Here is a 26,217-nt window from a genome sequence, read left to right on the forward strand (position 1 = left end):
TAATTGCCCAGCATTGGTCTTTATATACTATATTTTGCAGACAGAATTACAGGACTCTCTCCCAGACCACAAACTCATACTCAGAATACAGTCAGAGCTTTATATAAAAAAAAGAAAGTTGTTTTCAAAATTGGAGTCCAAGTTATTTTTACTTCCAATAGTGTTAACATATTACACAGGTCATGAACAAGATTTTTTTTAATTTTCATTGTGTTTTTTTTTTTTCTTCTCTCACCCTCTCTCTCGCACTTTTTTTCCGCTTCACTCTGCATGCGAGCCTTGTGCTTTGCACTGGGCAGAGTAGCACAGGAACAGAGCAGGAGGGAGAGAGACAGAGAAAGAGAGCCAGGGACAACAACGTCACATTAGAAAGGTATAGTAATCATTCACAACTATTTTCAGTTGCAGATGATAAAGGATTCAGAAAGTTTATTCATGCAGGCCCATATGACAGAGAATATGCATCTTCTTTTTGTTTTCATATTTTAATTTATATTTAATTGTGTTGTGGTTTGCAGTGTTTTGTGTTGTTTCATTTTAAAAAGAAGCTGAAAATTTAAATAGTTAAAAGTTGAACTGTGACTAGTTGGTTTTCGTTTTATATGATTTATTTATTACATTTTATGTGGAGTGAATAAATAAAAGTACATTTACGGTGGCCCCTAGAGACAAAGCATGTACAAACTTCAAAATACGTACAAACCCTGAAGCACGTAAAAACTCCAAAACACATAAAAACTCCAAAACACGTACAAAACACAACAGAAGTGCTCCAGAATGCTAGGCCCAGCATTGAGCTTTTGTTACTTAGAGGCTACACAAGCCAGCAAGTACCAACGACCGGTTTTGGTGTAGTAACAGGTAAATGAACATTTTTTTAAATTATTTGAATATATATGAGTGCTTGTGTATAAATACACAAACAATACACATATGCTTTCAATTGTGTAATTTAAGTGATCTAGGTAGCTCTGTTTTGAAGTTCAGTTAACGCTAGAAATGTGTTTTGGAGTTTGTACATGCTTTGTCTCTAGGGGCCACCGTAAATATTTATATATAAACATATATCATTAAAACCATTTTTTTTTACATTAGTAATTCCTTTTGTGCATAATGTCATATTATTGTTAATAATAAATTAATTAAAGCAACAAAACAACCTGAAGAGTCGGTCGGAGCCGCAAGATTCGGCTCTTTTTAGTGAGTCGAGCCGAAAGAGCCGGTTCTCTAAAAACATCCGGAAATCCCATCACTACAAGAGACCGCTCAGAGAGTTTGTGCGTTCGCTCAGACACATGAAAAAATAGAGGGAACATTGCTTATGACTCTCAGACTGAAACATGAAAACAGGTCCGTTTCACAGTTTTCAACACAATTATAAGAAGTATGAATCATGTCGTCTTTGATTTACTTTCCAGGTATAAAAAAACAAACAAACCTCCAAGTTATTTTCGCCCGAAGTGACAGACTTGCTGATTTTGTCCACGGCATCAGCAGCAGAAACTGTGACCAGTTGTTGCCGGTTTCACTAAATGTCATCAGCGCTGCAGTTTTGCTTTTGGGGGTTGGCTTAATGAGAACAGAGTTCAGCGAAAGGGTGAAATGAAATCTGCGAGCAGGGGGCTTATGCAATAAGAAGTCCAGACCAGCACTGCAACCGATATTGGCTGCACTCTCCCGCCAACTCCTACCCCACACTAAGCATACTGAGCTGGAACTCATTGTTATTAATAAATCTACTCTACATTTTAAAGGGAAAACAGAAAGTTTTTTAAGGGTGTATGAATAGTTTTCGATGTCTGTCAGCTAGACCAATTATTGCGCAAACCGTGAAATAAAAACGACACATCATGCACTCCGTGTAGGATCTAGGTCGTTCCCGATGAGGATAGCCTATTGTTAAATGTGAAGCTCACCTTGAGATCCTGGAGCTGGACCTGAGGACTCCCGTGGACCCTGTCACCTCAACACGAGATTAAAGCGCTGCCCCACTGTCTTCTCCACACGTGACATCTGCCCCACTGAACTCTGACAGATCCTCATTTTACAGAGAGTGCTTCTGCTGACAAGGCGGCGCTCTGAAGAATGAAACTTTGTGACAGCAGAGGGCGGAGGAGGAGTGGTGGGAGTGACTCGTCCAGCCTCCAGTGACACCGGGAAGAATAAATATTTAAATATTCAATCGCGCTTGTCATTTATTCATGGACAACACGAATTTAAAGCTGAATTTTTGTCTTCATCTACCGGACAAATAGAGCAACTACAAACGGTCTTCACAGAGAACCAGAGTGCGCATGTCTGAGAAGAGAAGCGCACTTCCCGTCTAAAGAGTTCAACATCATTAAACTGATCATATTAAGATTTAAATCATTCTTATGCATCTAAAAGCCTTCCATACAACACCCCAGAATATAAAAAAGGTCCTTTATTTTCAACTAATCCATCCTCTGAGTGAAACAGCAGCTGTGTGTTGTCTTCATGTTTGTGCTTTTCTAGCTCCTTCAGTCGTATTCAGAGCATTAAAACATGAAATAACCCAAAGTAATACGTGACGAACAACATAAATGGCAAGAAAAAAAACAGTGGCCTTCATTTCTTCTAGGTCTTATATGGTGGATCAATATAGCTGCTGATGAAATGTCGCCAGGACAAAAAAATCCCAGCATGTACAGAGGAAGCAGCTGGCAGCAAAGCAGACACCAGAGACCGTGGAAGGTCAGCGACAGCTGAGAAACACAGGGTGGGTGCCCTGGATTTATCCCTGTGAGGTCTGAGCCAACATCAGTAATGACCTTTGTCCTCTAAACCCATCACTCTGACACCATGCTCTCCTGCATTTCGGAGATCAAGTGACAAAAGAAATTCAGTAAAAGTATAATTCTAACTGCAGAAACCCAATTTTCATATTCTCTATAATATGACATTTCGTTGGAAGAATTCACTGCGGTGAGAGAGTGAGATCTCAGAGAGTTAAACAGCCTTCAAGAGTGAAGGACATTACTGTCATATAACATGGTGATAAACTAGCTCCATCCAATCTCTTTCTTTGAAGTCTTTCAGTGGCACTGGCCCTGACAGTGGTTAAAACCTCACGATTTCCAGTGAATCACTGGACACTTTATTAGGTTCACATTCTAGGCACTGGGACAAGAACTGTTTTTATTTCTGGTGGCTGAGGTTCAAGAAACTGCTGGAAGCATTCCTCAGGGACTTTGGTTCATGTCATTATGATAGCATCACACAGCTCCTTCCTGTCTGTGGGGCCCATGTGCTTCTCATGAAGAAATTCACAAATTGGACACCACACATGAAGCGATGGTCAGCAACAGCACTGTGGCCTTCACTTGATGCTCAGGTGGGGCTCAGGAGCTCAGAGAGTGCCATGACAGCGCCCCTTAGCTCTATTACAGCAGCAGTAGCCTCATTTTTCAATACTAAACAGGATAGATATGAGCTTCATGCTGTTTACATGGTATTGCACCAAATTCTGATGCATTCTTTTCAATTTATCCAGTTTTAGCAAACTCCAGTTTTTCTTTCTTTCAGGAGGCTTTTCTGCTGCTCTCCATGAAAAAAGTATTTGCAGAACTCCACTTATTCCTCATTTACTTTTGTTGGAATAATAAATTCATGTTTCACCTCAGAATTATACACAGAATACCCCGCAAAGACAAAGTGAATAAATCCTCCTTGAAATACTTGTAGTTTAAAAAACAAAACAAAAAGAAAAGCATGAAAATTAAAACAGTGTATGAAACAGTTGATGCAGCCTCTCTAGCATCAAACCAAACCACAGCAAGTAACACTTAAGCTGTTCCTAATTAAGTGGCTACTTAATTTGAGTGCATATCTCCACCTAGCGGCCGTGGGCAGGAGCTACAATTTGGACATTTAACTCTCGGTGAAGTCGGAAGTCCTGTTTTCACAGAGTGCTCTTCACATTAAGGGACGTTACATAAGTGAAGAGGAGATGAAGAGTTTCTATACCGTCCTCTCCTTGAGAATCAGACTGCTTTAAAAACTGTTAAAGGGGATCTTAGTTTTCATCCTTCTGTCATCGGAGAGACCAAACAGCCACTTCACAAGCGTATGGCACAACATAGAAGAGCCACCTCCACGGGACAAGACTCAGCACTTCATCTGCATCTAAAGGACAAAGGTCACTCTTTCGAGGATGCCAACGTTCACATTTTGGACAGAGAGGACAGATGGTTTGAAAGAGGAGTGAAAGAAGCCATTTACGTCCACTGTGAGCGACCATCTTTGAACAGAGGCGGTGGTTTACGACACCTGTCTGCCATCTATAATCCAGTTTTGAGATCCCTTCCCAGACGCCTTAATGCCCACTCACATCCTGGGCCATCTGACCTCAGGAAATCACATGATAGGGTGGGGCTAGGTTTCACAATGAGCTCACCCGAAACCCTGGCTGACTGGGACCCTACCTGTTTTCACACCTTGGCTCATGTGATTAGGTAGCGGATCATCAGGGGGTCTTTTGTCCCTCTTTGGTTTAAATCTGGGACTCTCCACCATTTGACCCTTAGAACTGAAGAAGCTTCTCGGATGAGAGGTGAAACGTCTTCAAGGAACTCAAAGAAGTCCAGACGCTTTTCTTTCCAAGCTCCTTAGACTACGATGACCTGGATGACTGAGAACCTTCACAGACATATCCTTCTGTCTGTTTCTGCAGTGATGTTAATGTTACATTAACAAACAAATCAAATGGACTCAGCTTAAAGATGCAGGTAATAAAACAAGTTGTTCATCAGCTCAGCAACCCTGTGCTGATGTTTCACTTCCTTCATGCATTTGGCTTCTGATGTGAAGTGCAATGAACAGCACAGAAACATCATCATCAACCCTGGCGGAAGGGGTTACATGAATAGGATGAGCTAGGCGAGTGGCTCCAGCAGATCCCGGGAACAACAGCGGAGATCTCTGTCCAGAAGAGCGCAGTCCTAGGAACAGCTAAGATACTGCGCAGGACCCTCAAGCTCCCAGGCCTCTGGTAGAGGACCCGAGCTTGAAGGATTGACCGCCCACAGGGGCGAGTGGGGAATTATATATATATATATATATATATATATATATATATATATATATATATATATATATATATATATATATATATATATATATATATATATATAAGATGCATAAACTCTATTAATCTGTACGGAATGTAAATATTTTATATGGATTAAGCTTTGTTTGTTTAGTTTTTTTTTTTATCAGAATTTGAGAAAGGAGAAACTCAGTAACTGTTACACAACAGACATGCAATACACACTGAAATAAGAACAAATGTAAATCAAATAATTAATATCTTGAGACAAAAAGGCCATGACTACACAAACCCCCCTCTTCATAAAAACCTTCTGACTACAACACCTTTACATTCATTCTTGCAGTTTCCCTGTTTGTTATAATCACTGATACACTATTAACAAGTTTTAAGATTATGATGTACACAAAAGTTAAATCAGTGGAAAAAGTTTAAATCTGGACACACACTCTTCCCCCTACCCCGTTAAATTAATATGAAGCTGAAGGAGAAGATGCCTTTCAATATTCATTCAAATAGACACACTGTTTTCAACCACCTCTGGATCCATGTATGTGTACGGCAAGTCCAACCTTGAGTTTCTAGCTTTGATGTCTGCACTCAGCTTTTTGAGCTCTTCTTGAAATTCTTTTATCTTCAGGAGAGGAAACCTCTCAGTAAAATGCTTCTCTGGGTAGTTGCCAAGAAAAATCTGATGAGATCAATATGAGATCAATGGTACATTTAGTTTTGGTTCCACTATCACGTTGATCAAATATGTAACTCTAGCAAAATTTTCATGTATTTTACATTAAAATAAACAAAAAGCAACATAAAACATAACGTCTTTGGTGAGTACTTACACTATCAGAGGACTGCTTGCTGAGTAGCCATACTGTGGACATGGCATGCACTGTTGTGTTAACACTGGGGAATGTGTCCAGTATCGTTTTCTCAGTTGTTGTCCCCTTTTCTTTTGGTGGGGGAAGTTCCATGGTAGTAGGACTGTTGGGCATCCAGCCACCAAAATCGTACTGCATTGGTGAAGTAATTGATACATTATTTATAGGCTTTGAGGGATAGTTTTTTAGGTCTGATAGCATTAACCTTTGGATCCAAATGTACCAAATATTCCACATGATTTCTAAGGTGTTTCACATCCAGATTTATCCATCAAGTGTAACATCACACGCTGTGCAGTTTTTTCAGTCGTGTTATTCAGCTTCTGCTCAAACTGCACGATTGACTCACAGGGGTTAGAAGTTCGTAGGTCACGATGCAGGGTCTCACACTATACAGCCCGATGCCCTGATGTGACCTGAGTGCTCACACTGTGCGTCCATAAAATGAAAGTTATAACAGATAATCTGTCCCTCGTTCTCCCTCTCTGTCTTTCACACACACAGACACACACCACCACCATCAACTTTGCTAAATTGCTAATGAAAAACATTGATCAGGCAGCTGTGATTGAGCAGCAATGTAAATCCAACTATTTTCACAGTTGTTGTGGTCGTGATAATTTTGTGAGGCCAAATCTAAAAGGCTCGGATGCGCTTGCCAAAGTTCTACAAGTTGTGCCTCCATCGCTTGTGTCCAGATCACACGCTGCACTGCTGTGCTACTTCGTTTTTTCACTTTCATTTCTGTGTTTGCGCGTCTGCAGTGTGAGAGGCTGTGGTGACACCCTCACGACGGCTGACAGGATTTCAAACTGGTTTGATTTTCTTACGACGAAGCGATTGATGATCGGGAGCTGGTCGTGAGGTGTTAATCTCGTTACCCCACGTATACTACACGATGCATGACACACGATGAAGGCGAAACTCAGCGAAACTCAGGTTCCCAATCACCAAAACGGTCGCATGACTGAAAAATCAAAATGAGCCCAAAATTGCACAGTGTATGCCCAGCATAATGGTCTGAAAAATACGTTAACTTCTACCTTCCTTTAGCAAGTCCGGAAGTCCAACTTTTTGTGCAATGATTAGCATCTTTCTCTGCCTTTTGGGTGCTACCACAGGTGCCTTTGATGGTTCAAAATGTCTCGTCGACATTGTTGGGGAGAAAACTTACAAACAAACAGTACAGCACTTCAGAGTCACAGTGCTAGTGATTATAACAAGCTGACAAGCTGAATGCATTCTGTACTGGACAGGAGACACAGCACGAGATTTACTGACAATAGTCTACAGATAATCAGGACCCAGACCACAATGCACTTAATATTGCACTTAAAAAAAAGCATGTAATATTGCACCAAAAATAAATAAATAAAAAATCTGCGATACAATGAGGCCGCAAAAGGTGAACCGCACTACAGTAAGGGACCACTGTACTGAAAACTGATCACATTTTAGCCAAGAGAACATCTTTTTATATCCACTGCACAAGGTTAGTGAGTAACATGTTGGTGGCTGGGTGATTTGAATTACTCACTGTGAAAAAAGTCCTGATCTTAAACTTAATGAAATCTTAGTAAATAAATAATTCTTTGCTGATTTGCTCAAATATCTGGTGTCTATAACACCATAAGCCCATGGACTGCAGTGAATTCTAAGTTTTTAAAAAAACAACTTAAAGACAGGCTCTTTTCTTTGCTTTTTCTACCAGGCTTCAATTTAGTGTTTGATGCTGCTGACTGTAATTCAATTCAATTCAATTTTATTTATATAGCGCCAAATCACAACAAAAGTTGCCTCACAAGGCGCTTCATAGATACAGAGAAAAACCCAACAATCATATGACCCCCTATGAGCAAGCACTTTGGCGACAGTGGGAAGGAAAAACTCCCTTTTAACAGGAAGAAACCTCCGGCAGAACCAGACTCAGGGAGGGGCGGCCATCTGCTGCGACCGGTTGGGGTGAGAGAAGGAAGACAGGATAAAGACATGCTGTGGAAGCGAGACAGAGATTAATAACAGATATGATTCAATGCAGAGAGGTCTATTAACACATAGTGAGTGAGAAAGGTGACTGGAAAGGAAAAACTCAATGCATCATGGGAATTCCCGGCAGCCTACGTCTATTGGAGCATAACTAAGGGAGGATCCAGGGTCACCTGGTCCAGCCCTAACTATATGCTTTAGCAAAAAGGAAAGTTTTAAGCCTAATCTTGAAAGTAGACATAGTTTCTGTCTCCCGAATCCAAACTGGAAGCCTGTTCCACAGAAGAGGGGCCTGAAAACTGAAGGCTCTCCCTCCCATTCTTCTTTTAAATACTCTAGGAACAACAAGTTTTCCTGCAGTGCGAGAGCGAAGTGCTCTAATAGGGTGATATGGTACTACAAGGTCATTAAGATAAGATGGGGCCTGATTATTTAAGACCTTGTATGTGAGGAGCAGGATTTTGAATTCAATTCTGGATTTAACAGGAAGCCAATGAAGGGAAGCCAAAACAGGAGAAATATGCTCTCTCCTTCTAGTCCCTGTCAGTACTCTTGCTGCAGCGTTTTGGATTAGCTGAAGGCTTTTCAGCGAGTTTTTAGGACATCCTGATAATAATGAATTACAGTAGTCCAGCCTGGAAGTATTAAATACATGAAGTATTTTTTCAGCGTCACTCTGAGACAGGATATTTCTAACTTTAGAGACATTGTGCAAATGGAAGAAAACAGTCTTACATATTTGTTTAATATGTGCGTTGAAGGACATGTCCTGGTCAAAAATGACTCCAAGGTTCCTCACAGCGTTGCTGGAGGCCAAGGTAATGCCATCCAGAGTAAGAATCTGGTTAGATACCATATTTCTAAGATTTTCAGGGCCGAGTACAATAACCTCAGTTTTATCTGAATTAAGAAGCAGAAAGTTAGCGGCCATCCAGGTCTTTATGTCTTTAAGACATTCCTGCAGTTTAACTAATTGGTGTGTGTTATCTGGCTTCATAGATAGATAGAGCTGGGTGTCATCTGCATAGCAGTGAAAATTTATGCTATGTCTTCTAATGATGCTGCCTAGGGGAAGCATGTATAATGTAAACAGAATTGGTCCTAGCACTGAACCCTGTGGAACTCCATAATTAACCTCAGTGGGTGAAGAGGACTCTCCATTTACATGTACAAATTGGAGTCTATTAGATAGATATGATACAAACCAATGCAGCACAGTACCTGTAATACCTACAGCATGTTCTAATCGCTCTAATAGGATATTATGGTCAACAGTATCGAATGCTGCACTAAGGTCTAGCAGGACAAGCACAGAGATGAGTCCACTGTCAGAGGCCATAAGAAGATCATTTGTAACCTTCACTAAAGCTGTTTCTGTGCTGTGATGAGCTCTGAAACCTGACTGAAACTCTTCAAATAAGCCATTCCTCTGCAGATGATCAGTTAGCTGTTTGACAACTACTCTTTCAAGGATTTTTGATATGAAAGGAAGGTTGGAGATTGGCCTATAATTAGCTACGACTGCTGGGTCTAGAGATGGCTTTTTGAGTAAAGGTTTAACTACAGCCACCTTGAAGGCCTGTGGTACATAGCTGATTATTAGAGATAGGTTGATCATATTTAAGATCGAAGAATTAATTGATGGCAGGACTTCTTTGAGCAGTTTTGTAGGAATGGGGTCTAAAAGACACGTTGATGGTTTGGAGGAAGTAATTATTGAAGTTAACTCAGAAAGATCAATTGGAGAAAAAGAGTCTAACTTAACATCAATGGTACTGAGAGTAGCTGTAGATAATATTACATCTGTGGGATGATTATTGGTAATTTTTATTTGTGAAGAAGTTCATGAAGTCATTACTAGTTAACATTAAAGGGATGGTTGGCTCAAAAGAGCTCTGACTTTTTGTCAGCCTGGCTAATATTTTATTATGGTGATTAGAGCATGCTCTTGGTATTAAAAATACTGATTTGAATCATATTTACGTAACTCGAATTTGTTAATGATGGAGTTTCATAGCGTTTTATGTTAAGACTCTTTACATTATACATGCCTCTCTTAGGCAGTATCCTTAGAAGGTATAGCGTACCTTTTTTATTAAAAAAAAATTCTGTCCATTAGGCAGATGAAGTGTAAGTTTATCAGTACAGGCAGTCTTAAACACCTGTACTTAGGACTGCTGGGTTAGGACTGGTACACCCAGTCTCAGTTGAGAAACTGTAATTAGATTACAGTTTCAATGTTATAGTTACTTGCATTACAAAAATGCAACGCTGCAGTGAGCAGCAACAAGTATTGTATAATACATTACTTCTTTTGAGTAAGGACCCCAACACTGGTCTTTAACATACAATATAAAGCACCTTGAGGTGAGAGTTATGATTCTGCCCTTTATAATTACCATTGAATTAAACTGAAAAACATTTAAAATCCTTTCCATGACTTTCTATCAACTTTTAGATTTCTTAATACATTGGAAGATAAATTATGAACTACTTGAATCACCCTATGACTTAAAATGAGGGCTGTGGCCTACAACAATGGTCATCACTGTAGTACATGAATGAGTGCACAATAAATGGGATTCCGATTGGAAATAGTTGTACGTAATTTCTGCTTCCATGTTCACGAGGTAAAGTTCAATTATGATCATAGAATACAATAAGCATTAAGTAATGTATTGTATTCACTGCTGATGGAGTTGCATCAACTCATTCATAAACCTCAAAATTTTAGTGGATTTATCTATGCAAAAGTGATCCATGCAGAGAGAACTGAGAAAATCTGATGTGAACATCATCACTGATAATCAGGATATATTAAAATGCTTCACCTGTCCAGAGTTGACAGCTGAGTGCTGGGCAGAGCAAGTGAAGATCACCATGGTGACAAACTTGACCATCTCATCCATAGTGCTAAATTCTTGAGGAATTCCTGACAGAATAGACAGAATAAATTATGAATTATGTCAACACAGAAATTAAATATAATATAATATAATAAACAATGAATCACCTGTGGTTTCCTGTGAAAGAAATCCATACTGAAAAATTTCTTTAATCCAGTTCTGCAGTTCTGTGTCTTCTTGGACCTCAGCATCAGTCTTGTAGTAGAAGGCAAGTGTTGACTTCACCAACCTTTGGTCAAATGGAGACACATTCAAACATCTTCCATTGATGGTTTCTAAAACACATTATTTAAAAAGCTATAATGCATAACAGATGAAATAAATATAAAATATGTATGTGGGGTAATCAGGTTGTTACTTTTTAACGTTTGCAAATCGGCAACGCCTGCCTCGAGAGGGTTAAAACCTAAAGAATTATGGATTTGATCAACTGGTCCCGTAACGGAACTGACATCCTCTTCTCTTGGCGCCATCTCTTGGTGGCGCTGTCACTTGGTGTTTGCTCGCTCTGCGGTAGAGTATCACTTCCTGTTCCTGCTCAAACACAGTGGTGTTTCTGAGTAGCTTATTTGCTTAGCAATTTAATTAACAACTTTTAAATACATTCTTCTTTCATAGTATAATCTTCACGTGTTTCATCCAAAGCACACTTTCTGTGTACTCACTACCTAATTTATAGCCAAAGTATTCACTCACTGTCTCTGTACTGTTTCGCTAGCTTAGCTTAGCTCGTAGCCGACTCGTTAGCACCATGGCTACTTCACCTGTCCCTCCTTCACTTTCTTGCTCATTGTGTCAGATGTTTAGTTACTCCTCGGCCTCCTTTAGCAGTAATGATATCTGTAACAAATGTAGCATATTTGCAGCTCTGGAGGCCAGGATTACTGAATTGGAGACTCGGCTTCGCATCCTTCATTCACCCGTAGCTAGCCAGGCCCCTGTAGCTGGTGCAGCCGAAGATAGCGTAGGCTCCGCTAGCTGTTCCCCGGCAGACCCCAAGCAGCTGGGGAAAGAGGGCGGCTGGGTCACGGTGAGGAGGAAGCATAGTCCTAAACAGAAGCCCCAGGTACACCACCAACCCGTTCATGTGTCTAACCGTTTTTCCCCACTCGGTGACACACCCGCCGGGGGTCAAACTCTGGTAATTGGTGATTCTATTCTCAGACATGTGAAGCTAGAGACACCGGCAACCATAGTCAATTGTCTTCCAGGGGCCAGAGCAGGCGACATTGAAGGAAATTTAAAACTGCTGGCTAAGGGTAAACGTAAATTCAGTAAAATCATAATTCACGTCGGCAGTAATGACACCCGGTTACGCCAATCGGAGGTCACTAAAATCAATATTGAATCGATGTGCAACTTTGCTAAAACAATGTCGGACTCTGTAGTTTTCTCTGGTCCCCTCCCCAATCAGACCAGGAGTGACATGTTTAGCCGCATGTTCTCCTTAAATTGCTGGCTGTCTGAGTGGTGTCCCAGAAACGATGTGGGCTTCATAGATAATTGGCAAACCTTCTGGAGGAAACCTGGTCTTGTTAGGAGAGACGGCATCCATCCCACTTTGGATGGAGCAGCTCTCATTTCTAGAAATATGGACAAATTTATTAAACCCCCCAAAATATGACTATCCAGAGTTGGGACCAGGAAGCAGAGTTGCAGTCTTACACGCCTCTCTGCAGCTTCTCTCCTCCTGCTACCCCCCCAAAAACCCATCTCCATAGAGACTGTGTCAGCTTCCAAAAAGACAAAAAACAAACTAAAAACCAGCAACAAACAACTTAAACATAAACAATCAAAAAGAAAGAACAATACAGTATCCACATCTGAACCAAAGAGTAAAACAGTGAAATGTGGATTATTAAATATTAGGTCTCTCTCCTCCAAGTCTCTGTTAGTACATGACTTAATAATTGATCAACAAATTGATTTACTCTGCCTTACAGAAACCTGGTTGCAGCAGGATGATTATGTTAGTTTAAATGAATCAACACCCCCGAGTCATTCTAACAACAAGAAACCTCGAAGCACAGGCCGAGGGGGCGGTGTGGCAGCAATTTTTCACACCAGCCTATTAATTAATGAAAGACCAAGACAGACTTTTAATTCATTTGAAAGCCTGATGCTTAACATTGTCCACCCCAGCTGTGAAACTCAGAAACCAGTCTTACTTGTTATCATCTATCGTCCACCTGGGCCTTACACAGAGTTTCTGTCTGATTTCTCAGACTTTATATCTAATCTAGTTCTGAGCTCAAATAAAATAATTATTGTGGGTGATTTTAACATCCATGTAGATGCTAAAAATGACAGCCTCAACATGGCATTTAGTCTGTGATTAGACTCAATTGGCTTCTCTCAAAATGTAAAAGAACCCACCCACCACTTTAATCACACTCTAGATCTTGTTTTAACATATGGCATAGAAACTGAACATTTAACAGTGTTTCCTGAAAACCCTCTCCTGTCTGATCATTTCCTGATAACATTTACATTTACAATAATTGATTACACAGCGGTGGAGAGTAGATTTTATCAAAGTAGATGTCTTTCTGAAAGCGCTGTAACTAAGTTTAAGATATTATCTACAGCTACTCTTAGTACCATTGATGTTAAGTTAGACTCTTTTTCTCCAATTGATCTTTCTGAGTTAACTTCAATAATTACTTCCTCCAAACCATCAACGTGTCTTTTAGACCCCATTCCTACAAAACTGCTCAAAGAAGTCCTGCCATTGATTAATTCTTCGATCTTAAATATGATCAACCTATCTCTAATGGTCGGCTATGTACCACAGGCCTTCAAGCTGGCTGTGGTTAAACCTTTACTCAAAAAGCCATCTCTAGACCCAGCAGTCTTAGCTAATTATAGGCCAATCTCCAACCTTCCTTTCATATCAAAAATCCTTGAAAGAGTAGTTGTCAAACAGCTAACAGATCATCTGCAGAGGAATGGTTTATTTGAAGAGTTTCAGTCAGGTTTCAGAGCTCATCACAGCACAGAAACAGCTTTAGTGAAGGTTACAAATGATCTTCTTATGGCCTCTGACAGTGGACTCATCTCTGTGCTTGTCCTGCTAGACCTCAGTGCAGCGTTCGATACTGTCGACCATAATATCCTATTAGAGCGATTAGAACATGCTGTAGGTATTACAGGTACTGCACTGCAGTGGTTTGTATCATATCTAACTAATAGACTCCAATTTGTGCATGTAAATGGAGAGTCCTCTTCACCCACTGAGGTTAATTATGGAGTTCCACAGGGTTCAGTGCTAGGACCAATTCTGTTTACATTATACATGCTTCCCTTAGGCAGCATCATTAGAAGACATAGCATACATTTTCACTGCTATGCAGATGACACCCAGCTCTATCTGTCCATGAAGCCAGATAACACACACCAATTAGTTAAACTGCAGGAATGTCTTAAAGACATAAAGACCTGGATGGCCGCTAACTTTCTGCTTCTTAATTCAGATAAAACTGAGGTTATTGTACTCGGCCCTGAAAATCTTAGAAATATGGTATCTAACCAGATTCTTACTCTGGATGGCATTACCTTGGCCTCCAGTAACGCTGTGAGGAACCTTGGAGTCATTTTTGACCAGGACATGTCCTTCAACGCACATATTAAACAAATATGTAAGACTGCTTTCTTCCATTTGCGCAACATCTCTAAAATTAGAAATATCCTGTCTCAGAGTGACGCTGAAAAACTAGTTCATGCATTTATTACTTCCAGGCTGGACTACTGTAATTCATTATTATTAGGATGTCCAAAAAACTCACTGAAAAGCCTTCAGCTAATCCAAAATGCTGCAGCAAGAGTACTGACAGGGACTAGAAAGAGAGAGCATATTTCTCCTGTTTTGGCTTCCCTTCATTGGCTTCCTGTTAAATCCAGAATTGAATTCAAAATCCTGCTCCTCACATATAAGGTCTTAAATAATCAGGCCCCATCTTATCTTAATGACCTTGTAGTACCATATCACCCTATTAGAGCACTTCGCTCTCGCTCTGCAGGCCTACTTGTTGTTCCTAGAGTATTTAAAAGTAGAATGGGAGGCAGAGCCTTCAGTTTTCAGGCCCCTCTTCTGTGGAACCAGCTTCCAGTTTGGATTCGGGAGACAGAAACTATCTCTACTTTTAAGATTAGGCTTAAAACTTTCCTTTTTGCTAAAGCATATAGTTAGGGCTGGACCAGGTGACCCTGAATCCTCCCTTAGTTATGCTCCAATAGACGTAGGCTGCCGGGGGATTCCCAAGATGCATTGAGTTTTTCCTTTCCAGTCACCTTTCTCACTCACTATGTATTAATAGACCTCTCTGCATTGAATCATATCTGTTATTAACCTCTGTCTCTCTTCCACAGCATGTCTTTTATCCTGTCTTCCTTCTCTCACCCCAACCGGTGGCAGCAGATGGCCGCCCCTCCCTGAGCCTGGTTCTGCCGGAGGTTTCTTCCTGTTAAAAGGGAGTTTTTCCTTCCCACTGTCGCCAAAGTGCTTGCTCATAGGGGGTCATATGATTGTTGGGTTTTTCTCTGTATCTATGAAGCGCCTTGAGGCGACTTTTGTTGTGAGTTGGCGCTATATAAATAAAATTGAATTGAATTGAAATTCTCGACAAAAAGCCTGGGCTCAGGAGAGCCCAATTGGCCCGCAGAGACGTTTGCTGTGTGATACTCTATGGCCGGTTGTGTTGTGTATTTAGCGACATTATCGATGGAGGACATTGAATGAGATCTACCAATTCGGAACCTCGATAACAGAGTTCTGGGTGATTGGATCTGGCCTGGACCTGGCTTATTGAAGAACAAGAAGCAGCTACAGCTGTTCAAAATCCCACCAGGCTGGCCGACACGATAGACGATGAGTAGAGCTGTGAGTACTCAGACTGTGTTTATTGAACGCATATGGGCAAGATCTTGGAGAAGCTCACGGCTCTGCAATAGGAATTGAGAGATTTAGTCACCAGTGACAGACAGTTGTTCGCACTAAACACAAACAACCACCATCTTCACTCATGCGGCTATCCCACTGGCAACAGATAGAGACCTGCCAAGGTTGAAGTTGACTGGAACAACAAAATTCTTCACTAATAACTAATGGTGCAACGGATAAAGGTTGATCCGTAATCCGAACTGATCCCAATCCACAGTTCTGTACGCACGTGATCCGAAGATTCGAAAAAGAAGGAAAAAAAGTGTATGGTTCACGTCGTCAGTCTGTCAAGCGATAATTATGGCCAGTGTTAGCAGTCCAAGTGGAGGAGCAGAGGAGTTTGCGGCATTTAAGCAGCTCTTTGCTGTCCTTAAACTGCTCTCCTAGTGGAGGTGAGTCTGAGTAGAGTCTTTTTTTCTCCTCCTGTCCCTGATGTTGTGAATTTTCACTGTTCTTTTTAAATGCTATCTATTCTGACCTGTCTCCGCAATGTGATGTTTGTGTAATATATGTATGGTCAGAAGGGTCAGTTTCACTGCAGGCAACTGCATGTCACAAATAAAGGCTTCATTCATTTATTCTTTCATTTAAAATAATAACTGGGAAGCCATCTGGAAGAATTTTGTTTTTGTTTCGGCAAGCATCTGAAAGTGCATTACTACATTTACCAGGGTGTGAAGAATGGCCTAGGTGAACTTCGAAATAAATTGAAGTTATTCTATAATTATATGTATGTTGTGTCAGACAAAGTGGTAATAGAACCTGTTGATGATTTCCCAAAGCTGGAGTCCATCATCCCTGTAGTAGAAGTTTGGCACATCTTTCAGTCCACGTTCCTCAATATCATCTGGGATACAGAGGGAGCTGTAGGTCAGTGAGGTCAGTGATCTTCTCAGGATTGTGAGGGCACCCTCTCCACCAGAAGATGTAAACTAGGAAACAGTCAAATCTTAGTGGCAAAAAAATACATGTTGGTCAAAAAGAACATTTGTTTGTCCTTTTTGTTTGTTTATACCTTAGCAAAAGTTCCTCCTTTAGATATCAGAAGCATCCGAGCTAAGAAGTTGATGTTCAAAGTGTAGCGAGTGTGAGGTATGAGAAGCTGAGGGAAACAGAGAAGTTCATTTGTAAGAAGACTACTTTTTCCTTTCTTGTCTGATGTTTTATATTCAAATGTTTCATTCTGCTGTATAACATATATGTAAATGGCTAACATCAAAGTCAGAAGTTATGTTGCTTTCTGTACCATTTACCATTGTGTTACATCTTCGAAACAATTAATCAACTTTACATACCTTGTACAGTGGATGCACCATGGGAAGGTTGCGGAGCAGTGACACTGCAAAAACCTCAGCCAGCAGATGAGTGCGCAGCAGATGAGCATTTACTTCATAAAGGTTGAAGTTTGCACTTCTCACAAATGTCTTGGCCAACAACCAGTCGTACTCAGAATCACTAGGATAAAAAATCGGGTTGTCCTCTGTTGGTTTCTGCTTCAGCTGCAGGAGAAGGAATAAATGTGTTTTCTTACTTGTACTAGCTTTTTTTTTAATCATTACTAACTGCTAACCATCAAACACTTTTATAGATGTTGAGCAGACCAACTCAAACACAAACTGCAGTGAAAAGCTTTATTTACTGTAAAAATAACGAATAAAAGCGCAGGAAAGAAACAGACCGAGGATCTTGGGCAATCCAGGAAGACAGAGAAATGGCAGTTAGTGACTGGAAAGCACATCACTAGGAAAAGATTTGGATACTGAATGAAAGAATTTAAAGGTGAGTAGAGATTATTTGTCAAGTTAAAAAGTCTTGTGTGAGGAGTTTGAGGAAAGGTGGCCGAGGCAGAGAGGAATAAAGGTAAGAGTAGTGGTGTGTGAGAGGCATAGAGGTGTCCAGGTAAGCAGCACAGAGTGCAGGATTTACGGTGGCAAGACAGTCTGGTGAAAGTGGAGAAGGGTCATGGCTGATATTCTTCTGAAATATCCTGGGAAAACTGGCAAGCTGGAAGGAGGACTGCCGAAAAGCAAAAGTAGAAAGTACAGATTGACACTTTCCCAAAATTCAAGTCACAATAAAACCACCAGAGCAGAGACAACAATCAGGCGAAGGATATCTGCCTTGTTGCTACTTAAATACACTAGGTTGACAGAGCCAAATGGCCCTAGGTGTGCCAGAGAAACCATGTACACCACAGTCACACCCAGCTGCCCAACTGTTCCTGAAAAGCAAAACAGAAAGCGGTAGGTAAACCCCATCCAGCCTGGATCGTACCAGTCCTCCTTTTCCCTGGTTGGCAAATCAATGATTCTACGTCACAGAAAAGTCTGCCTTCGTATCCTCCGGCTGTGATGTAGGTGTTAAGGCATGGAGGGAACTGTGATTTCAGTCTCTTAGGAAGCAATAGCTACTAGTCTCCGCCCTTGTAATGTAATTTAGAGATAATTGAAAGGGGAGAGACCAGTAGCCGAGAGTCTTAGGGGTCATGTGGAGGAAGGAACATAACCTGCTGTTTGTGTCAAGATATTACTAGGGAACTAAAGCTAAATCTGCAGTTTCTAAGTCAGGTTTAAGGACCCAATTTGGGGCTGAAGGGATGGTGAATTGTAAGAAGTGTGACAAACAGAACGTGCTGATCAAAAACCTTGTGATGATGATGATGGTGGGGAGTAACTGGCAGTTACTTCCACAGGAGCCTCAAGGGCCAAACCTCCGTACTGAGTTGTTTCATAAGCTAACTGTCAATTAAATTCAGCACCAGAGTTTAAAATCACTGCCAGTGAAAGGTCGTTGCATGTGGGGACCTTCGAGTCCAGAAGACACCGCTTACCAGTACCGCCACATTTAGAGGTTGGCACTTTCTTTAGGTTGAACGAGGCAGGTGGCCAAGAAAAGACAGACAGATCGCAATATGTGCAGAGTCACTCCACAAATCTCTGCCATCTCCTTTGATGCCGGTCTCGTGTGACCCTGCTGCATTGGCTCCCATGCTACAAGCTAACAGATAAATCCCAATAGCTAAATTGACAAGATGAGAGTTTTGAGAATCTTGTGTGATCTTGTTGTGATTGTTTTAAGTTTCTTTCTGCTGTTTTTATCTTTGCTTTGTGTTGTTGGCTTTTTGTTCATATCTAAATATTAAGAGAAAGATCATATGTGACTCCTCATTAGGATAGGATTAGTGTAGGTGTATGAGATTTTAACTTCAGTTTGATATTGTTAGATGATATTCCTGAGACATTCCTTGATATGCTGCTTAGAGATAGTGGTTATTCTCAAAGCTGAGCCAACCAGAACCTATCCAGCCTTTAAGTGATGATGTGCTGAATCCTGCTTCCGGTCCAAAAGTACTCTGCTTTTAATAGGGCTATTGTGCTTTTAACATATTTTAATGCTTTGTATCTTGTTCTATTTCATCTCAACAAGCCCCTAAAAACAGTCAGTGATCACTGTCGGCCTCTCTCTATTTTTATTTCCGCTAATCATTTTAAAGCTCAGTTTTTTTTAAAACCTTACGATGTAACTACAGCACAGCCCATGCAGCAGTATATTAATGACTAACCTTGTTTTGTGGATGGATTATCTCACTTGTTCCCCTGACTGAAGTTTGGTCCGTTTACAGCATCCTGCCATGCGATTACATTTGTTCCTAACCATCAGGAACCCTCACGTTGGTTTTTATTGAGTGGAAAAAAGTTTGTTCGTCCTCCAGCTTCACTGTGCTAATGTTATGCTAACATAGCTGTGTCGCTAGCGATCATGCAGCACATCATTATATACCTGCTAGTCCAACTTCTGTAATCCTACAAACGTCACTGCTGTTTAGTTTTCTGTCTTCATTTATGTTGGAAGTGATAGCAGAGCTGTAATGTTTTAATTTTTTCAGAAGTCTCTCAGTCAGAACATGGTGTATTATATTTAAATGGAAGCTAGCGAGCTAACTCCCTGTTAACTTCGACTTCAGTTAAATTTCATAAATAATTCAGTTTTCATGGATGCCTGGATGTTAAACTTAATCATTACACCTGGTAAAACAGCAACACTGATCATTTTATTAAAGATGAATGAATTTAGACAGTTTTTCAACTCTCAGTAATGCTGCAGAGATCTTTTGACTTAGGAGCCTGCAGCGGAGTTTGGGCCCAGACGCGGCTAATGACATCAGACTTAAAGACCGGATAGACAATCAATAAGAGAATTGATAATGAATGGAATCAACGAGTGATATTGATAATGGAATTGGAATAAATTCTTATTAATTTCATTCCCTAGCTAAAGCTACTGAGAACTTTTTCTGGCACAGACATTGGCAACAACAACAGGGATTGGCTTAGCAAGAGCTAATCTCTATGCAGAAGGAAAAAGATAAACAAAATCCATATACAACAGATGCACATTGTCTAAAGCAATTTGAGTGCACAGGTAGGCTTGAAAAGTGCTATATAAGAACCAGTTAATTTACGTTATTAATGTCTGAGTTCTAAGCTCACCTGAATACCAACTGGCATTAACTGATCAGCATTGTTTTTCCAAAGTAGGACAAGCGGGGCCATCAAGAACTGTTTGTTCCCATTGATGGTGTTTGACTCCACTTCATCCAAAATCTTGTAGTCACACAGGAAGATGTTACCCTTCTGTTTGAAATTTCAGAAGGAATGACAAATTATTTGACCGCATGCATTTAGTCTGGGTATTACAACTGCAAAGTAAAATTTGCCAATACAAATACCTCACCAACATACAAACAAGAGCAACCAGATATCAGTCAACTTTATTTAATAGAAATTTAAATTAAATAAACCTCTATTTCTTCTGCCAAATTATGCTGACCATCAGGGAAAACCGTTTCATCCGTGACAGGTAAGTTATTGGGCAGTTGTGTACAGCGTTGGATCAAAATGTGATTGGTACCATTTAGAAACTGATAGCCAAAGAATGCATCTTCCTTCCAGTGTTTAGAGACGTATTCTAGAAATAAAACATAATTTTACTTCTCTGTGTTTAAAATGCTTTACAATCCTTCTCAGCCACTGTTAATATCATAAAATTTGACCGCAGGCAAAAAACAGGAGAGTAAAATTGATCATGTCATGGACAGAAATGCCAGAGTCCTAATAATACGACTTATTCTATGTTACTTTATGTGCTATTATACATAATATAATATGGTCTAATGATTGTTAATTACCTGAAACCTGAGTTTTGTGGACATTTAATAGTTGTTTAATATCCTCTATACAATTAAACTTGTTAGACTGAAGCATTCCCATCAGTCCCAGCCTTCCCAGTCTAGAAAAAAACACAGTAGCTTTTTCAGATGATTAAAATCATGTCATGTGTATACACACACACACCTACACACCTATATATCTATCTTTCTATCTCATATATATATATATATATATATATATATATATATATATATATATATATATATATGTGACATGAGGAGTTCACCCTGTGGCCCCAATGTAGACCATCTCTACAGTCTTAGTCAAAGAGAAGCGGATGTCATAGGGGAGTGATAAAACACTGTCTGCCTTCAGGTGGGAGATGCCCTGCTTGTCCCAGCTGGAACAGAAGATAAAGACAAAACATATAAAATATACAAAAACAAAATAACTTAAGTGTAGTGGAAAGGGATTATAGTACAGAAAACAGGTGTTACTGACTAATTGTTTGTACATGCAAATCTATGCTTCGACCATGCACATACAATTCTAGCAGATATTATGTGGTGTTTAAATTAGCTTAGTATTTCACAAATTTACATCCAACTGATCGAGCCAGAGGTGGAGAAGGATTTCAGGCCTTCATTCTATTGGTTCTCATGATGCTCTCATCTGTTACCTGTAGACTTTGCGTCTTTCCAGAAGTTCCTGTTCCCGACTGTACGGGCTAAGAAGTCTGTGCTTGTCTTCAATTGCTGTGAGAGCTAGAAAAAACACACACAAGGTAAAAAATCTTCTTAAAGACAGAACGGTTTGGATTTGATCTACGTGCTTGGTCTGTTTCATTAGTTCTGGTTACCAGTTGCAGATGTTCCTGCTGGTTTTCATGATATTGTTTGCTTTTGTTTTAATTAACTCCAGATGTTTGTGGTCAGAGTTGATGATAAATTATAATATAAGTTATTTCCATTATTCCTATAATTTTGCTGTGCTTGCAGCACTTTTACTCTTACTTTTACTTTGTAGTGTAGTGCAGCGGTCCCCAACCCCCGGGCCTCGGACCGGTACCGGTCCGTGAGTAGTTTGGTACCGGGCCGCGAGAGTTGAGGCTCAGGTGTGAAATGTATGGTTTTCAGGGTTTTTATCGGTTTTCAGCGTTATTTTGTTATCGTTTTTATCGTTAACTCGGTTTTCCTGGGTCTTTTCACGTGTGTTATGAATAAATCTTCTTTTTTTCGGTACCGGTACTAGTTTTATTTTGTTGTATTTATCCGCGACACCTTAAAGGCCGGTCCGTGAAAATAATGTCAGGCATAAACCGGTCCGTGGCGCAAAAAAGGTTGGGGACTGCTGGTGTAGTGTACTTAGTGTGTACACTGTAAAATGTAATATTGTGTTTAATTAAAAATATTAAATAGGCTGAACTCAATTTTTATCAATTTGTTATTAGAACTCAATTTAAATAAGTTACAAGTACTTTTTTTTAGTGTTAGCCTAGCGTTGCTAGCGTTGATAACAGAGCTCTCCGAAAACATGGAAGCAGTTTTGCAAATATGTGATATTTTGATAAATTAAGTAGATATTTGAGCATTACACAGCTACATTCTCGCCTGAAAATATCTTAAAAGGTTATTTTGTGACCCAGAAAGGGTAATCTGGGGAAAAGGAGGATCGCATTTGTCGGAGCCTGTGCGTACTTGTAAGCGCAGCAATGGCGGAAGAGCACGGCTGTTGTTGGATAGAAAGACATCAACTCAGTGGTAAGTATTTTGGTTTTCCAATATATTAGCAACTGTCAGTGACATTTATATTAATCAGGCTGAACTTTAATCATACTTTAGATCAGCCTGTTTTACTTATTGTTTTATTTGTGCTTTGGTTTGGGGAAGTTGTTTCTTTACTGATCTTTTCCTGTCTTCTGTTATTAGACTTGAGATATGACTGCACTATGCTGTTGCTGGTGACTCCAGTTAATTCTACAAGACATGCTGTGTAAGTAAACAAACAACAACAGTTTGGTCTGCATTTCTTGAAAGATCACATCCCCCAAACTTAGTTTAGAGGGTCTACACTGTATTTAGTGAAGTCTGCAAGTTTTCTAACAGCAAAATTTGTTTTGTGCCCAAATCATTTGGAGATCACTAGAATGAAAGTTATTGGCCATGTTTGCATAGCCCTTTTTAAAATGATGCTTTCATGACATTATTGTATGTTGGGTGGTGGTCAGGGCTATCCAGACTGACAAGTGGGACATTGAATGTCACCTCTCCGGTGGGGAGGGAGCCTGAGATAGTCTAAATTGGAGTCTGTTTTATACCAAATGCAGAAAAAAATGTTTTAAGAAAACAATTAAGTTCATATTCCAAAAAATATGATTGTTTGCTTGCAGGACACCAGGAGAGATGAGTCCTCCGTCACAGATGGTGTGGTCAGTGAAGATGGTCGCCTGCAGGTTCAAGCTCATTGCATCTCCAACCCACATCCACTGCCACTGTACTTAAGGGAAGTTAAAGACTTTTTTCTGCACTTACATTTGGATCACCTCGATCCATGACAGTCATTCAGGCAGTAATGCCTGGACTGGAAACAAGCCATCCTTAAAATATTACAACATTCCAGCTCCTGTGTTGGAATGAAAAACAAATGTGTTGTTTAAATTAGAGACTGCACTTGTGACAGAACAATAAATATATTTTATTTTGATTATATAAGTAAGTACAAAACAAACTTGTGGTAGGCCTAAACTTATTTTCAGAATAATTACATCTGAGACTTTGTTTCATTGTAAGATTATAACAGTGATGGCAATATAATTGTTTGTTGTTCAGGAGAACAGTGTCCAGTATGTTGGCTGTTGTACTTTGTTGTGTTTGAAAATAAAAGTTGAGCAGATTTTAACATCATTACAAAAAGTGTTGTTAATTATTTTTAATCATATTCAGGTTACCACAAATTGTTTTTTCATTTAGTTGAACTTGAAGTGTTTGTCAGTAGGTAAACAATTAGTATTGTACAGTCAGAAATATCAAGTTATTCTTAATACTGTAGACTTGCAATGTATAAGTTGTCCTAACAGTCATCTTAAGTAAGCTTTACTTAGTTTTTTTGAGGCAACAAGTTTCCTTAATTTTTTGAGTTCTGGGAACTAACAAGGCTGTACAGTGTACTCAAAAAGAGTAAGTTGCCCTAGCTTAGTCATCTTAAGTAAACTTGATCCAATTTGTTTGAGTTCTGGGAACAAATGAGCTTGTACAGAGTACTCAAAATAAATAAGTTGTCCTAATTTAGTCATTTTTAGCTAAGCTTTACTCAATTTTTTTGAGGCAACGAGTTTCCTCAATTTTTTTGAGTTCTGGGAACTAATTAGATTTTACAGTGTACTCAGGTTGTGTGTGGGCGTGTCAAAACAATGAGGAATCTCCGGAATGTTACAGATACTGGCCAAAAAACTACCAAAGGTAGATTGCAATGTAAACGCTGTCTTCAGGTGGAAAACTGGAGGAGTGATACACTTGCTGCTGATTTGCTCCTCCATCTTGTGGTGGACAGGAACTATTCTCTCAAACACTCACTGAGGAGATCCAATTAGCAAATTCTTTATTGTCTATAAAATTTCTCTTAAAGACATTTTATTTTAAAAAAAAGAAGACTTTCTTAATGTGTCATTTTTCAGTTAATTTTTATAATCTTTATGATCTCTTCTAAATGAATAGCTACATCATTTTTTGCTTTTAATTTATTCATTTCTAACATTGACACAAACCTGCTCCCTCTCTGAAGTAGTGCGGCTTGCTGTTAGTGATCCAGCGGTAGACAGGAAAGCTGTATTTGCTTCCCTCAGGGGACGTCACATCCACCTTAGCAGGATACCAAGCCTTGTTTGGGACAAGCGTCTGATTCTCTTTTTCTAGCTCTATCAGTGCTAGATGTCCAAGGGATTTTCGGCAGGACACGATAAAATGTGACACCTGAAGTAAAAGTAGCATATACCTTTGAATACCTTTGAAAAATGTACAATAGGTCAGCATGTATTAAACTGACAATTGTATTTTATCACACGTCTTTACCTCCTAGTAATCACAGTGCAGTTACTACACAGGCAAAATTAAAATGTACATTTCAGTTTCAAAGTATTTAATGCTATAAATCACGATGTAATCTCATATAACCATGGCACAAATTTAAACATCCATTTTCCTGTGGAAAATTTTTATCTGAATAGGAAGGATACCACCCTTCCCACTGTGGAAAGTACAGCCTTGTTTCGAATAACATGGCCAAATTTATTAAAAACTCCAAAATGTGACTAACTATAGTTGAGTTTATGTACGACAGACTTTTAAGGTGGCTGTAATCATTCTTTGACCTTACTTCCAAGCAGTCACGGCAGATGGCTGCCTCTCCCTGAACCTGCTTCTTTTGGAAGACTTCTAACTTTTATAAGACAGTTGATTTCCTACTGCCTTTATATTGCTCATAGCAGATTATCTGTTTGTTGTGGTTTTCTCTAATGTCGTATGCTCTTTACCTTAAAATAGAGACTACCTGGAGGTGACTGTTATTGTGAATTGAGTTTATATATATATAAAAAAAAAGTAACTGAGTATCATACTTACTGCTCCCCTGTAGAAAGATGGCACACAGCTCCACAGGTGTGTGCGTTCACTCTCTCCATCTGTGCCGACTAGCTTAATGTAGATCTTGTTAAAAGTGGAGGCATTGGAGACATTGCCAGTGAAAATGATCACCTCATAATCGCCCATTTTCACTCTTGAAAGAAGAAAAATCCTGATGGAAACAAAATTATATTAACCAAAAGATATTATGAGAAGTAATTTCAAATGTGTCCTCTATCTATGATCAGTTTCAGTGCAGAAACTGTCAGTGTTATCTATCTTACCTCTGCTAATGACACCGAGATCTTACTCTGAAGAACTTCCCTGTTCATCTAACAACTCAAAACCGATTTCTCTTTTTATGCAGAACTTGTGGGAGTGTCCTCTAAGGTGCATCTGTCAACAATGTTCAACCTTTTCAATGTTTCATTTCATTCGTTCATTTAAAATCTCTGCCGTTCTTTGTCTCTGCAAAGAATAAGTCCTAATCCATTGATGCTTTGTGGGTGACATTAAGTAGCTACACCAAGAATATACACAAAATCAATCTGCACTGCATTTTGAAGTGTTTCATTGTGTTTGCTGGTAAAGATTTTGGTCAAGGTCATATTTCAATACAGGTGTGACTGAGCATCAGCTGCAGGTTACCA

General features: G+C 39.7%; 2 protein-coding genes across 4 annotated transcripts in view; both read right to left on the minus strand.

The window, feature by feature from the left end:
• Window positions 1-2,092, minus strand: part of LOC146361568 (T-cell surface glycoprotein CD4-like) — a 44,521-nt gene extending 42,429 nt beyond the window's left edge. Inside the window, exon 1 of one of the 3 annotated variants that reach the window (XR_014799390.1) lies at window positions 1,917-2,092. The gene's annotated coding sequence lies outside the window, so the exon portion shown is untranslated. The remainder of the gene's footprint in view (window positions 1-1,916) is intronic. The other 2 variants (XM_084920769.1, XM_084920768.1) reach the window with 2 other exon arrangements.
• Window positions 2,093-5,579: 3,487 nt separating this feature from the next.
• Window positions 5,580-25,714, minus strand: LOC146361569 (polyunsaturated fatty acid lipoxygenase ALOX15B-like). Its single transcript, XM_084922222.1, has 14 exons — window positions 25,568-25,714; window positions 24,715-24,919; window positions 21,631-21,715; window positions 21,238-21,351; window positions 20,969-21,069; window positions 20,582-20,748; window positions 20,271-20,414; window positions 17,076-17,279; window positions 16,796-16,882; window positions 16,543-16,712; window positions 10,949-11,070; window positions 10,767-10,867; window positions 5,911-6,081; window positions 5,580-5,759 (listed from the first exon to the last, which is right to left on the minus strand). The coding sequence occupies exons 1-14, from the start codon at window positions 25,712-25,714 to the stop codon at window positions 5,580-5,582; spliced, it is 1,998 nt and encodes a 665-aa protein (XP_084778348.1).
• Window positions 25,715-26,217: the final 503 nt, after the last annotated feature.

The sequence above is a fragment of the Perissodus microlepis genome, chromosome 23 (genome assembly GCF_051167445.1).
Source record: "Perissodus microlepis isolate ML-2025 ecotype Zambia chromosome 23, ASM5116744v1, whole genome shotgun sequence".
NCBI classification, from domain to species: Eukaryota; Metazoa; Chordata; class Actinopteri; order Cichliformes; family Cichlidae; genus Perissodus; species Perissodus microlepis.